Here is a 16000-nt window from a genome sequence, read left to right as displayed (position 1 = left end):
CTCCTAACTGTTAGTGGGAATGGAACATATAGAATTCTGAATCTTTTGCATTTGGATCTATGGGTGTATGTGGCTGCATTTCATAGCAGCATATTTTTTTGTGCTAAGAGCTGCTCATTATAAAAAAACCCCTTCAGAATTAAAAAATAACAATGTCTGACACTCCTGTTTTTTTTTCTAGGAAGGAACATCAGCAGTGGAAAACCTGAATGAAATGCAGTGTATGTGGTTCCAGACAGAATATGCCCAAGCATATAAAACAATGAATAAATTTGGAGAAGCACTTAAAAAATGTCATGAAATTGAGAGAGTAGGTATTTAATGACTTCACATTAATACTTCTTGTCTTATTTTTCAGGAATAAGGTTTGAGACAGTATTTTGGTTGTAAGGCCTTATTTGTGTTGTATGGTATATTTTTGTTTTCGTTCATATTATTTAATAATGGGAAGTACTATTTTATTTCTTTGTAAGATCACATATTTCTGTGTTTTTCTGTTTAAATTAGTGGTCTGTAAGTGTGGAGAGAAAAAAATAATTTCTGTAGGCAATTTTTCTTTGTCTCACCCTTTCCTACCCCTCTGCCTGCCTGGAGAGGAAAAGATTTCAAGTGATTACTATGAGTTTTTTGTGAGCATGCTGCACCTCCCAGCCCTAGGCTGCTGACACAAATCACATGGCTTTTGATGTATAGAAAAACAAACAGTTTGCGCTGTTGAAATCCCTCCAGTTTTTCTGCTCTGCCGGAATGGAAAGACTCAGACAAAGGAGAAATTGTCTACAACACGGATGTCAAACTCGCCACGTCACGTGATGTGTTGCGATGTATCGCGACTCTTTGCATTGGTGACAATGAGGTGGGCATGGCTTCGGTATGATGAAACCGGCCCATAGGCCGGCAGTTTGACATCCCTGGTCTACAAAAATTGGTGCAGTTTCATTGCTTCATTGTAGGCAAACAGCTTACTTTCTTGCAAAACTTTTGTCTCCAATTACCCTGCTCTTGGGTGGGGGGGGGGGGGAAGAGAGAGAGACAGGTCAGGCACATATAACATGTATTTACTGTAATGACTCTAGAGAGATATAGCAAAGATTATCGTCACAAATGATTCAGCGCCACTGTAACTTTGAACGGTCACTGAATGGTCAGTAGTAAGGACTACCAGTGGCCCCTCATAATTAGCATGCCAATTTTTAAAACCTGATCTTGGCCCTCATGACTTGACTGTTGGGTTTAACTCTTAGGCAGAGATTTCTGCCCTGCCTTGTTTTTAAACTACAAATTTCAAGGACTGGAACTGATGCTTAATTGTTTCTGTGTTATATGCTAAACTTTGGGTACTGTTGCTTATGTGCGCTTGTATTAACAGCATCCATCTTTATGGTGCTAAGTTCAGTTTTAAAACCTCAATAGTCATTTCTAAGTTAAGTCTGTACTATTGTAATATTGGATGCTTGCTAGATAATTACATATTATGTTAGCATTTTGTAGAAATCACAGATGACCAGTTTGACTTCCACACATACTGTATGAGGAAAATTACCCTTCGGTCATATGTAGACTTATTAAAACTAGAAGATGTACTTCGACAGCACCCATTTTATTTTAAAGCTGCAAGAATTGCAATAGAAATATACCTGAAGCTCCATGATAACCCTCTGACAGATGAAAATAAAGAACATGAAACTGATACAGGTATAAAACATACAACCTCTTTTGCATGTATGCTATATAACTTTTTCAGATTGCTATTCCTGCTGTTTTAAGAGGCAGAATTGTTGGATCCAATACAGGTAGTCCTTCACTTACAATGACAATTAAGCCTAAAATTTATGTTGCTAAATGAGATATTTGTTAAGTGAGTTTTGCCCCATTTTACAACCTTTCTTGCCAAAGTTGTTAAATGAATCACTACAGTTGTTAAATTAGCAACATGGTTGTAAAGCGAATCTGTTTTCTCCATTAACTTTGCTTGTCAGAAGGTCACGAGGTGATCATGTGACCCCAGGACACTGCAATCATCATAAATATGAGTCATTTGCCAAGTATTTTAATTTTGACCATGGCGATGCTTCAAGGTTCGTAAGTGTGAAAAATGGTCACTTTTTTCAGTGCCATTTCACTAAATAAATTCTTGTAAGTCAAGGATTATCTGTACTCCTAAAAATCTTATACTTCATTGTTTTTAAAACATTGTTTTTAAAATCAGCTACAATGTCAAAAACTGTATACATACTATACTTGTCAGCTCAGCAAAAATTCATAAAGATGAATAGCACTTTAGTTGATGTAACAGCACAAAGCTTAAAAGTGGGGATTTGTAAATATATCAAATTTCTAGGGTCTAACATTTCTAATTTCACAATGACCCTGGGTGATATACAGTAATAAAACAGATTCAGAACAATATAACAGAATGTTTTAAAATGTAAAAAAAAGCAATAAAACAAACTGGTCATAAAACATTCCTATAAGAAGCTTGCTACTATCCTACCCCAGATCCTGGAGGAAGAGTCGGGTTTTTAGAGGCCTTTTAAATGAGGATAGGGTAGGCATTTATAGAAATCTTTGAGGGGGGGGGCGCTGTTCATTCTCTGCAACAGAGAAGAGCGTGTTCCTGTTTCCCATCAGATTATGCTATTATTGATTAAAAGAAAGCAAAGCATGGCAAGTTCATCCAATTGTATAGAATGGGCAGGCCCTTTGCAATGCAAGGCTTTATAGGTAATAACCACACTTTGAATTGCACCTGGAAGCTAACTGATAGTCAGTGTAGCTTATGAAATAGATATCTTATATAAGCGTATTATAGCATCCCCTTGACTGCTTATGGGATTGCATAGCTGCTCTTGAAAACCAATTGCAGCTTGGTGTGGTCTTCAAGAGCAGCCCCATGTAGAATATATTGCAGTAGTTCACATATGAGGTGATCGAGGGTTGACTGTCTAAAAGGCCTCGCAGGCTAGGAACAGGCCCAGATGCTATACAAGATGAATCTGAAAGTGCTATCCCAGCTACAGCTGCCACTTGCTCCTTGAATAGGAGCTGCAAGTCCAAAAGAAAACTCAAATTGTGCACTGGTCTGTAATAAGGAAATAAGTCCCATTCAGGACTAAAGATGAAAAATCTCTGGACTTGCTCCAAATATTCACAACCACTTTATTTTAAGAATAGTTAAGCTGAGTCTTCCCTCTTATTCCACAACTTCCACACACTGAGGCAAGAAGTTGACATCAAGTGCCTGGCATGTGGTCAAGTTATACAACAGTATCATGATATCTGACCTGGCTGATAACCTTCCCCACTGGTGTCACGTAATGTTAAACAGGAGGTCAAGAGTTCCATGAAATTACACACTTCAGAGGCTCTGGGCTCAATCTGTCAACCCTCCCTCTTCATTAAAAAATGACTGGAATTAATCAAGAGATAGGAAGGGAACCACTATATAATACAATCACACAGACCCCTCCAATCCTCATAGGTAGTGAGATGAAGGTTGTACCATCCTTGCCAGAGATCATGAACAGGTATAAGCAAATGCTGCCACAGTACTGAAAACTGACTAAAATGATACAGATGTTGTATTTCATGCAGGGCCTTAAGTATCCTTGAAAGGTTGAAGACTGAGCAAAAGTCTCCTTGGACTATTAAGTTCTCTGACTTCTAGTAACGGGGTGTATTTTTGCTTCCTTCAACATAAGTAGAACCGTTCTTCTTTCAAAGAGGCCAACACTAGAGGGCAACAATATAAGTGCTTTGGAGAAGGTCAAATTAGGGAGTTATATGTATTTAGAAGTCACTTAATTTTGAGCTGGAAAGATTTGAACTAGAAAACCTAAATAGATGCTTAATTTGAAAAAGAAATAAAAAGTGGATTTTCTTGATACACAACCAAGTGTGTTTTTCTATAAAGCAAATATGTCTGATAAAGAGTTAAAGAAGCTACGCAATAAACAGAGGAGAGCTCAGAAAAAAGCTCAACTGGAAGAAGAAAAAAAGAATGCTGAAAAAGAGAAGCAGCAACGAAACCAGAAAAAGAAAAAAGATGATGATGATGAAGAAATTGGAGGGCCAAAGGAAGAGCTTATTCCTGATAAATTGGCAAAGGTACCAGATTGTAGTATATTAAATGACTTCACACATTTCTATACAGCCCTATTTAAATCTCATGTTAAAAACTAATTATGGTTTATTCACCGATGTCTGTTAAGTATGAAATTGTGTCATTGCCATGGTTCAGGGGTAGGCAACCTTGGCTCTTTTATGACTCATGGACTTCAACTCCCAGAATTCCTGAGTCAGCTATGCTGACTCAGGAATTCTGGGAGTTGAAGTCCATGAGTCATAAAAGAGCCAAGGTTGCCTACCCCTGAACCATGGTTTAATCAGCAGTCCCCGGTCATCAGACCAGTACTGGTCTGTGCCCCTCTTGCCACCGTTGCTGGTCTGCGGAGCCAGAAAAATTGGGGACCTCTGATTTACATCATATATATAATGGCTTAATTGTGCAAATGTCATGAGGCAAATGCTGTAAATTACTATAGAAATTTGTTTTGTTGTATCCATATCTGCTAAATTAAAGTTTCATTATTAAAAAATATTACTTTGCAATATATATCATTTAAGAGTGACTATTCAATAAACTTTTGAATGGCCACTCAGCTAGAGTTAATAATTTCAGTATACATCTTGACACATGCTTTTGCAACAAGGCATATCAGAGCTCTTGTAGAATCTGATATAGTTTCCTAGTATTAAAGAGATAATTAACAAATTAGATCATTAACTGAAGAGTAGCAGTTTTGAATATTCATATAAAAATATTTGGCCAATATAAGGATAAGCCACAAAGTTTGTCCTTCACTGATTTTTATATTTTTATATTGAGGTTAAAATAAGGGACTGTGTGGGACCTCAAAAAAAGGTATACTTCTAATAGCATGCTGTATTTAACAGAAGCTACTGAGTCAGATCGTTAGAAGATTAGAAGGCTAAGGACTTGGTAGGAGCTGCTTTTTAATTTTTATTTTTGAAAGAATTTATTGAAAATTTATTGCTAAGCACATTGGTTTGTGCTTAAATTGTAAGCCGCCCTGAGTCTTCAGAGAAGGGCGGGATATAAATGGGATTAAAATAAAAATAAATAATAAATAAAAAAGCAATAGAAATCTAAACAGGATTAATTTCACTTATCTACCTCTTTCAGATTGTTAAGATAGACTCTTCTGTTTTTTTATTAATGGCCTCACTGTGAACAGGCATGATGAATGTTAATTTTCTGGAATACTCAAACAGCTAATGCTTTCCTAATCAAAATCTGGTTCTCTCCTGGGGATGAACATAGTATTATAATATATGTGATTTGCTTATTTTTTATAAAATTATTTTTGGTTTTTTTTATAAAATAAGCTGAATTCTTACAGCTGTATCATTTACTGCACAGATAAACACTAAATTTGTACTATATATGCACAATGTTGATAATGTATGAGAGAATAGTATATATTATAAATTTTATCATCTGTTATTTATGTATTATTACTAAATACATCAGGTAAAACAATGCATAAAACAATGTATTGTATTATGGTTTTACTGAAAATCTTGAGCCAACATCCATTATCCACTGGAAAAAAAGTGATAAAGCCCCAAGATAATTGGCTCCATTAGGAGTGAAAGTATCCAGAGAATAAATCTTTCTCTCCACCACAACATAAGAATTAAGCAACATCTTACAATGGTGAAAGTTTGTAAACTCTTTAAAAGGTTCTGCAATTGTGCAGTATTATAACTTGTGATGTGAACTTCATCTGAGTTGTTAATAGTTAAGATTCTGATTAAACAAGCAAAACACAAAATACTGTATTAACAACATTGAATAACATTCATGGCCTTTATTAGAAAATGTACATGGAATTTTAAATATGATAATTGGTGTCACTTCCTTTAGCAGAATTACTTCAACCAACTATTTTTAGTACCTGTTAATCCTGCTCATCTTTCTAAAGGTGTTTGGGTCATGAAGGTCAGGGTTGTTATTTGGCTATTCTAAAATGTCAGATTTCTATCTCTTCGGCCATTATTCTGTAGATGCATGTGTTGTTATAAACACAAGGCAGCTTTGTTAAATTTTGGCTTGCAGATAGATACACTAAAATTCTCCAGTAGAATTTTCCAGCACAATACAGAATTTGAACTGTCCAGATCCTGAGATTCCCACTGCTGTGCTTCACTCTTGGAATAACATCCCTTTATTTAAATGCTTTTTTTTTCATTTTCCGCAAACATAATCTTTCTCATTAATGTCCAGAGGTTCACTCTCATGTCATCTGTCCACAGAAAATACTTCCTCTAGCCTGCTAGATCAAGGTGATGTTTAGCCAAAGATGAAGTTATATTTTCTCAATTATCTGCCTGATAGAGGTTTAAGTCTTTGATACTAGTTTTGTAGTCCTTAGAGGAACAAAAGTCTGTACTGAGGTCTAAAGATATATTTTGATCAGGGAGGGTTTTTTCCCCATAATCATGTATTCTGAAAAGGAGACTGATGATGGCAACCAACTCTTTTTTTTAAAGGGAGGGCCTCTTAAATTTACACCTGATGTCAGCTAGTTACTGGTTGGAGTATTTGACACAACTGTCACTCTTAAAGGAGGCAATTATCTTGAGACTTTATCATTTTTTCCCCAGTAGATAATGGATGTTGGCTCAAGATAATTCAGTAAAACCATGATACAGTACATTGTGTTTTATGCATTGTTTTACCTGATGTACTTAGTAATAGGATATTAAACTCTGGTCACATTTTAAGTCACTGTACTGTAGGACCAAAGATAGTTCTAACAGATTTACAACTTTTCCCTTATCATACTACTTTTTCCCAACAGTAATGAAAGACAGTTATCACTTAAAAGGAAAAAGGAGTAGATTTGAAGTGTGACTAGGTCTGTTTTTTCAGCTTGGTGACATTAGGTATTTAGAGGCTCTAGGCCAGACATGTCAAACACAAGGCCCGGGGGCCGGATCCGGCTCGCAAAGTGGTTTCATGTGGCCCGCGAAGCCATTCTGGAAACATTGAGGGAACGGCCCCCACTGCCTTGGCCCTGGCCCAGAGACCCTCCTTCTGCCAGAGACCCTCAGATCTGTCCCATTCCTGCCCAGGCCCCCATAGGCACCCTTGATGCGAACGATGTAGAGCTGGCCACGCCCACCCAGTAGGACATACGCACTCTAGCCATGCCCACCCAATAGGCCACGCCCACCCGGCCCCTTGAGGGCAACCGCAATGCTGATGCGGCCCTCAATGAAATTGAGTTTGACACCCCTGCTCTAGGCTTTTTATTTTATTTTCTTTTGGCATATATTTAATAGAATAATTGATCTCTATAAGTATTTTGATCTCCTTGATTTTTTTTTTTAATTTTGAAAGATTTTTCTTCGCAATTTTAGGTTGAAGCACCTTTGGAGGAAGCGGTTAAGTTTTTAACTCCGTTGAAGAATTTGGTGAAGAACAAAATAGAAACCCATCTTTTTGCCTTTGAAATTTACTTCAGGAAAGGTAAATGAAAATTACTACAGCCTAGGAATGAGCAGTGGTATATTTTCAGGTGTAAGGTCATCTTTCTAAAGAGACATATGCACAATTTGGTAAGAACATGAATCTATCAGTTTTCCTTACTCTGTACTTTTTTTGTTTGCCTTGAATTATTGGTACCGTATATACTTGAGTATAAGCCGAATTTTTCAGCCCACTTTTTGGGCTGAAAAATTCCACTTCGGCTTATACTCCAGTCAACAAAAAAACTTACCGAGGACTTGTGCGCGGCCGAGGCTTTGGTGCTTCCGGGATCGCGCGCACCTCTCCCAAGCCACCGCCGTCCGGAGACCTGCCGAAGTTTGGGGAGGTGCGCGCGCACCTCCCCAAACCTCCCCAAACGTCGGCAGGTCTCCGGACCTCCGCGCCCTGCCTGCCTGCTTCTTTCCGCTGCGGAAAGAAGCAGACCTCCGCGCCCTGCCTGCCTGCTTCTTTCCGCAGCGGAAAGAAGCAGACCTCCGCGCCCTGCCTGCCTGCTTCTTTCCGCTGCGGAAAGAAGCAGACCTCCGCGCCCTGCCTGCCTGCTTCTTTCCGCTGCGGAAAGAAGCAGACCTCCGCGCCCTTCCTGCCTGCTTCTTTCCGCTGCGGAAAGAAGCAGACCTCCGCGCCCTGCCTGCCTGCTTCTTTCCGCTGCGGAAAGAAGCAGACCTCCGCGCCCTGCCTGCCTGCTTCTTTCCGCTGCGGAAGGAAGCAGACCTCCGCGCCCTGCCTGCCTGCTTCTTTCCGCTGCGGAAAGAAGCAGACCTCCGCGCCCTGCCTGCCTGCTTCTTTCCGCAGCGGAAAGAAGCAGACCTCCGCGCCCTGCCTGCCTGCTTCTTTCCGCTGCGGAAAGAAGCAGACCTCCGCGCCCTGCCTGCCTGCTTCTTTCCGCAGCGGAAAGAAGCAGACCTCCGCGCCCTGCCTGCCTGCTTCTTTCCGCTGCGGAAAGAAGCAGACCTCCGCGCCCTCCCCAAACTTCCCCAAACTTCGGCAGGTCTCCGGACGGCGGCGGCTTGGGAGAGGTGCGCGCGATCCTGGAAGCACCGAAGCCTCGGCCGCGTGCAAGTCCTCGGTAAGCTCTGGGCGGTCACTTGCTTCGCGTCTCCTGAGGGAAGGGGGGGCGACTGGAGCGGGCGTGTTTCCTCGCCTGCTGGGCGCCGCGATTTGCCCGGGGAACGCGCGGGCCCCGAATGGCAGCGTGGAGCGAGGAAGCGGACAGCCAGGGCTTCCCCGAGAGCCGCAGCCACACAGGGTATTCCTGTGTATTCAGGCTTGCAAAATGGCGGATCGAGCCTCTGCTGGCGGCAGAGGCTTGCAGAGCGCGGATCCAGCCTCCGCCAGTGGCGGAGGCTTGCAGAACGGCGGATCGGCTTATACTCGAGTCAACAACTTTTTCCAGTTTTGGGGGGTGAAATTGGGGGTCTCGGCTTATACTCGAGTCGGCTTATACTCAAGTATATACGGTATATAAATGTGCATGTGTACATTGGTTAAACCTGTCCCAACTATTTAAAAATTACATTCAGTTTGAAAATATGATAATTGAATAAAATCTGTATTATTATTTAAGCATTACTTTATGTACATTAGTCACTACAGCTTAAGCAGGAACCAGCAATTTTCACAAGTAAAAAAATATATATAGGAAAATTAGTCAAAGTCTGACTAGCCAAATTAAAACACCCCAAATCCTGTAACATTTGATGGACTCTTTAAGATTTTGATAATATTAAAAACATTTAGTGTTAATATTTTTAATGTAAAGCTGTGTTTTATTGATTCAGTCTGAGATGCCTGCTGAGCTATTTGAATAAAGATTTCCTTAACTTTGCCTCGGTTAAAACTATGCCATATGCAATTCAGTGCAAATAATAAGAGTATACCTGTAAGTTAAGTACATTTTGGGCAATATGCCATAACTACAAAGTCCAGTTTTGCCATATGCAGGTTCTCCTTATTCTGTGCCAGCCAAGAGCTCTGCAGAGACAACCTTGTAAGTTGTTCACATCTCACCAGCTATGATATATATGATCTGTACTATACTGAAAACGGTCAGGATGTACCGTATTTTTCGGACCATAAGATGCACTTTTTTTCCCAAAAGTGGGGGGGGGAAACGAGGGTGCGTCTTATGGTCCGAAGGTGATCCGTATGACCAGCCCCAACCTCTGCAAGTGGAGCACGAATTGGCACGTGCTGAGAAACGCCGATCTCACGCTCCTGCACTCTCCCTCGCTCGGTTTCAGCTTCCCTTGCTACAAGAGAAAGCAGGCTGAAACGGAGTGAGGAGATTGCCAGGAATGCGAATCGGCTGATCTCGCGCTGCTGCAATCTGCCTCATTTCAGCTTGCTTTCTCTTGTAGCAAGGGAAGCTGAAACCGAGCGAGGGAGTTTGCAGGAGCGCGAGATCGGCCGATTCGCATTTCTGGCAATCTCACTCCGTTTCAGCCTGCTTTCTCTTGTAGCAAGGGAAGCTGAAACCGAGCGAGGGAGTTTGCAGGAGCGCGAGATCGGCCGATTCGCATTTCTGGCAATCTCACTCCATTTCAGCCTGCTTTCTCTTGTAGCAAGGGAAGCTGAAACCGAGCGAGGGAGTTTGCAGGAGCGCGAGATCGGCCGATTCGCATTTCTGGCAATCTCCTCACTCCATTTCAGCCTGCTTTCTCTTGTAGCAAGGGAAGCTGAAACCGAGCGAGGGAGTTTGCAGGAGCGCGAGATCGGCCGATTCGCATTTCTGGCAATCTACTCACTCCGTTTCAGCCTGCTTTCTCTTGTAGCAAGGGAAGCTGAAACCGAGCGAGGGAGTTTGCAGGAGCGCGAGATCGGCCGATTCGCATTTCTGGCAATCTCCCTCACTCCGTTTCAGCTTGCTTTCTGCAAGAGAAAGCCGGGCTGCAGGGCCGCCTCCGCGGGTACTGCTCTAATGCAGAGAGGGAAGGACAAAGAGGGAAGGAAGGAAGGAAGGAAGGAAGGAAGGAAGGAAGGAAGGAAGGAAGGAAGGAAGGGACAATGGGAGAGGGAGGGAGAGAAAGAGAGAGGGAGAGAGAGAGGAGAAAGAATTTTTTTTCTTGTTTTCCTGCTCTAAAAACTGGGTGCGTCTTATGGTCCGGTGCGTCTTATGGTCCGAAAAATACGGTATATGTTTATTCCAATTCTAATTTCAAATTGTATTTATACTTGTAAAGCATAATTGGGTATTCTGTTTGCATTTCTGATTATGGAAATTATTTTGTAATTTTGTCTCAAACAGAAAAATTTCTTCTTATGCTACAATCTGTGAAGAGAGCATTTGCTATTGATCCTAATCATCCATGGCTTCATGAGTGTATGATACATCTCTTCAGCAGTGGTATGAAGCTATCTTATGTTACCTAGTAGTCAAACGTCTAGAAGAGATGTAATTAGCTCTTGCTAATAAAGGAAATTAATGATTTATTCAGATACATATAATTTTTTTTACTAATTATTGGGTTATTTAAAATGACAATAGGATTTGCATAGTATGATAAAATATACTTTAGGCTATTAAAAATGTATGTATAACTTAATGTAACAAGCTCATTTAAATATTTGTTATTGCTGTGTATATTTCCAATGCCTCTGTTACTCAGTTTATATCCTTTGAAATAAAGAAATATGTGGCAATTTTTAAAAAAAAATAGTTTTATATCTGCAAAACTATTTTCTATAAATCCAGGTAAGCAGTACTTAACAGTTTACTGAACTAAAATATTTGATGAAATACAGGAATATTAACAGAAAGAACAGTTGGCCTGAGCTTAGGTAGTTGTGAAGGTAGATTGTTGGACAGCACTTTTTACTATGCCTTTTCAGTTCTCAATTTAAAAGATTTTAAATATTCCCAAATGTTTGTCGAAGTTCATTCTTATACTTTGTGTTTCCTTGCTCAATTATTTATCAATATTTTTATCCTCACTAGATATACATTTCTCCCCATAATCAAAGAGATCATAATCCCTTTGAAATTTATATTCAGCAACATGTTGTCTCCTGTTTAAGATACTGTATCTTGAGTTGCAAGCAAAGGTAACATTCAGGCCAGCAAATTCTTTTCAGAATAAACAATATTGGGGTAGCTAAATGAATGATATGCCTCATTGTAGTCTAGTTTTATGCTGATATCATTATAATTATCAACATAAAGCCAGCCAATTTAATATCTTGTATTCTGTTATGAAGATGTAGAATTATTGGGCACCACAGAACAATCTGGATTACAGGAGAAACAGCATAACGTAATAAATCTTAAAATATTAAAGCCTGATAGATTTTTCTGAAATTCTATGTTCTTAATACTGTAGTTTCTGAAAGTAAAGATCTACAAGAAACGGTCAGGACAGTGTTGAATCAAGAAATGAACCGACTTTTTGGGGCAACTAATCCAAAGAACGTCAATGAAACTTTCCTTAAACAGCACTATAATTCCCTACCACATAGATTGTCTGGTATGTACTTTACTCTGTATTTAAATTGGCTTTAGGATTTTTAGAATGATTTACTGTCATGTCTTGGGTACCTTTAATCGTTGTTCTTCCTATTATTTGTCCAATGTGGTTGCAGGTCTGCTTATTTTTGTACTGTGCTCATCTAGTTCTGACAGCAGTGCTATGACTGCATGACTTGATGAGGGATATTGCTTATCAGAAAGTTTGCTGCAGAGCCTGACACTAATTTGGGCCTGAAAAGGAATGACTGGCCCAGTGTCAGCTGGCTTCCATGCCTGAGAGAGAACTAAAAGGAGTGGGTTTCTCCACTCCTAATCCAGCAGCTTTGGGTACTTTTAAACAATATCATAATCATATTCTAATACTAATATTTTATCATAATAAAACATATACCATATGATTATCATGCATACTTTGATAAGTATTTCTTTTGGGTGCAAATGAAGAATCGTATGTTTGAATGCTGTCTCAAATTTAAACATGTTCTCTGCAAAGAAGTTACCCAGTGTTTAGTTCACATATCTCTTCTTAATATTAGAATTGAAACGTATTGATTCTTTGAAATCCTAAAAGACATATAGCCTAATAACTTGATTCAAAAACAGCAAAATTAAAGAACGGTTTTTAGAAATAGTTTGTCAAATGCTACAGCTTCATAGGTTTAGCAGAGTATTCTGAAGTCAGAAATGTGAAATTTCAGTTGAAGTATTAAAATAATATTTCTGTTAAATCATTTCTGATCAACTTTCCTCATAGATAACCTTCCAAAGAGACTGTAAGAGAAAGTATAACTTTCCAAGGAGGCTGTAAAAAACCTCAAAATGAAGTTCAGAGTAGCAAAATTTGTGGCGTGTTTGTAATTAGTGAAGATTAAAAAGAACCATTACCAAGAAATAGTGAGCAGCTATGTTTTGTTCTCCCAGCTATAAAGTGCTAATAATAATTTGGGAATTGTTTCAGTCATGTTATAAATGATACTGATTTCTGTGTCAATTTACATTTCTGATAAAGTACAAGAGATTGGCTGTTTTTTTAAGTAGAGGCTTACATTGGCTTATAAGATGATTTAAATTTAGCACAAGAGAGACTCTTACCGCTAGGATAACTTTATTCTTTTCATCAAAGCTAAGAACTATTTTTCGTATCCTTGCAAAAATCCGATTTCCCATGTGCATTGAACCCTTTTCCAGATTTTGAGATAAGATAGTAGTAATAGTCAACGTAGAAAGTCATGTATATACAAAGGGATGAGACACTGATATGTTGCTATGCTGTAAACCACGGCCAACTGTCCAATGTGTTGCACATGCAACCTACCCTGTCATGTGATTGCAATATGAGTGCTTGGCAATCTGTTCACTTATCACAAGTTGCCCCATTTGCAATCACCATTTGCAAACTTCTCTGCCAGCCTTCCCAAAAAGTCGGTGAGGAAAACCAGCAGTGGTTACAAGGTGCTGATGCCTGCCAAGAGGATTTCCTCTTATCTCTGAAAGAACTCCCTGTTGATCCATATCTGCTTGAGTCTCCGTAGCTAAAATCTAAGCAGGCACAGAGCTTAAAATCCTTCACTCCATGCCTCTGGAGAGCTCTCCATTGGTGGTGGTGGGGAACGGGGAGGGAGAGATAGAGCTCAGGTTCCACACAGGCCTGGATCTTAGCTACCAACATTTAAGCTCTAAGTCCCTTTTATCAGAGATGAGGAGTCTGTGCATTCCTGGATCCTGGCTGCTCAAATCCAAAAATAGGTAGTCCTCGACTTATGAGCACACTTGAGCCCATTTGAGACATTTGTTAAAGTGAGTTTTGCCCCATTTTACGACCTGTCTTGCCCCAATTGTTAAGTGAATCACTGCACTTGTTAAATTAAGTGGTTAAGTAAATCTGGCTACCCCATTTACTTTGCACATAGCTCACATGACCCTGAGCTATTGCAACTGTCATAAATATGAGTCAGTTGCCAAGCATCTGAATTTTGATCGCATGACTATGGGGGTACTGTAATGGCTGCATGTGTGAAAAATGGGTGCGAGTCCCTTTTTCAGTGATGTAACATCAAATGGTCACTAAATGAACTGTCATAAGTCAAAGACTACCTGTTGCATGGGTCTTTTAAATTTTTTTTCTCCCCGCCTGTGCGAAGCTCTTCACAGAGGCGAGGAAAGAAGGCCGTGTGCATGCTTCGCCTGGTGCGAAGGTTCGCCTGGTGCGTCAGTTGCGGCCCTATCTTAGCCGGGATGATCTATGCACGGTCACTCATGCGCTCGTGTCCTCTCGTCTGGACTACTGCAACGCTCTCTACATGGGGCTGCCCTTGAGGACCACTCGGAAGCTCCAACTGGTACAGAATGCAGCCGCGAGAGTGGTGTTGGGAGTCTCCCGATACTCCCACGTTACACCTCTGCTCCGTGAGCTGCATTGGTTGCCAGTTGTCTTCCGGGTGAGATTCAAGGTACTGGTAACGGTATTCAAAGCACTCCATGGCATGGGGCCGGAGTACCTCAGGGAACATCTGCTGCCGGCATCAAGCTCCCTACGCCCTGTGCGTTCCCACAGAGAGGGCCTCCTCAGGGTGCCACCGATCAGAGAATGTCGATTGGTGGCCCCCAGGGGGAGATCCTTCTCTGTGGGCGCTCCGGAGCTGTGGAATCAGCTACCGGTAGAGCTCCGGACGGCGCCCGATCTTCGCTCCTTTCGTCGCGATCTCAAGACATTTCTGTTTGTACAAGCCGGCCTAGCCTGAGGGGGGTGTGTTGGGGTTGTTTTATCTTTCGCTTTTTAATTTTTCTGGGGGTTTTTAGCGTTGTATTTATATTGTTTTTAACTAGGGCAATTGTTTAATCTTTTTTAATGTTTGTATTTGCTATTTTATTCTGCCCTGTGAACCGCCCTGAGTCCTCAGGGAGAAGGGCGGTATATAAATGTTATTAAATTAAAATTAAATTAAAAATGCTTGGCCCTCGGCAGCCAAAATCCAAACATGCACAGATCCAGAGAGCCCCACAGAGGCAGGGAGAGAAGGACTTTAAACTTTGTGTCCACCTGGATTTCAGCAGCCACAACAGGGAGTGCTGGGATTGCAGTTGTTGAATGAAGTGATGAGATAGGTGTCTTATGACCACTTTGCTGAAGGACCAAGACTCTGGTCGCAATTGTGGTCATTAAACAAAGACTACCTATATTGCCCTCTTCTTTGGCTTTAAGAGGCCATAAAATGCATTTTTGATTAGGCATTTAATAAAATATTATAAATTTGTTTTAATTTTTATTGATTTATTCCATTTGTATAGACGCCCAACTCAAACAAGCAACTCTGGGCAGCGAACAGTCATAAAACAATTAAAAATAGTAATAGTATAGTACAAAATATATATGACAGCCAGAAAAAAATAGTCTTTTATGTGTTTATTGTAAACTGTTGAGAGAATTCAGTACCCAAGAATAATATAACAGATATATTCTGATTTGTAATCTACAGAATGATATATGCATTATATGGAAAGGTGAGTATTGGGTTTTAGCCCAAAGTACTTTCACTGGAGTTTGGTTCATTGGATATTTCTGCTGGCAAAAGGGAAAGCCAGTCCTAATCCATTTTTCCTTAATACCGCGGCATCTGCACTCTAAAGCTCTGGAAGGTTGCAGGATCTCCTGGAAAAACATGGAGGTCGTAATTGAACAAACACACTCTGCCTCAGCTCTAACAATGGGAGCTGCAATGAATTAAAGCCCTTCTATTCCCAGAAAAGGACATTTTTATCTACACCTAGGCTTTTATAAATAGAGGTGAAAGAAAAAATCAGTCAGCACTTCTTTTCTTGTGTTTGATCATGATTTGTAATTCCTTTGTTGATCTTAAACAGATTGGCTTTGTGGACTGATCTGTGTGCTTAGAACCTGTAGTTGGTGAGAACATAGAGGGTCGAATATAAAAGTGAATGTTTCAGTGTTATCTAAATGT

General features: G+C 40.2%; 1 protein-coding gene across 2 annotated transcripts in view; it reads left to right on the top strand.

Moving 5' to 3' along the window:
- NAA15 (N-alpha-acetyltransferase 15, NatA auxiliary subunit) overlaps positions 1–16000 on the top strand; it is a 43842-nt gene that overhangs the window by 24395 nt on the left and 3447 nt on the right. For both annotated transcript variants that reach the window (XM_081332239.1, XM_081332240.1), the window contains 6 exons: positions 182–310; positions 1482–1695; positions 3914–4107; positions 7450–7558; positions 10824–10922; positions 11896–12039. In XM_081332239.1, coding sequence (XP_081188365.1) covers positions 182–310; positions 1482–1695; positions 3914–4107; positions 7450–7558; positions 10824–10922; positions 11896–12039 — 889 coding nt within the window. The remainder of the gene's footprint in view (positions 1–181; positions 311–1481; positions 1696–3913; positions 4108–7449; positions 7559–10823; positions 10923–11895; positions 12040–16000) is intronic.

The sequence above is a fragment of the Vipera berus genome (assembly GCF_964194415.1).
Source record: "Vipera berus genome assembly, chromosome: 7".
Classification (NCBI taxonomy): Eukaryota; Metazoa; Chordata; class Lepidosauria; order Squamata; family Viperidae; genus Vipera; species Vipera berus.
The sequence above is the reverse complement of the archived record's forward strand: the minus strand, read 5'-3'. Positions and strand labels throughout refer to the sequence as shown.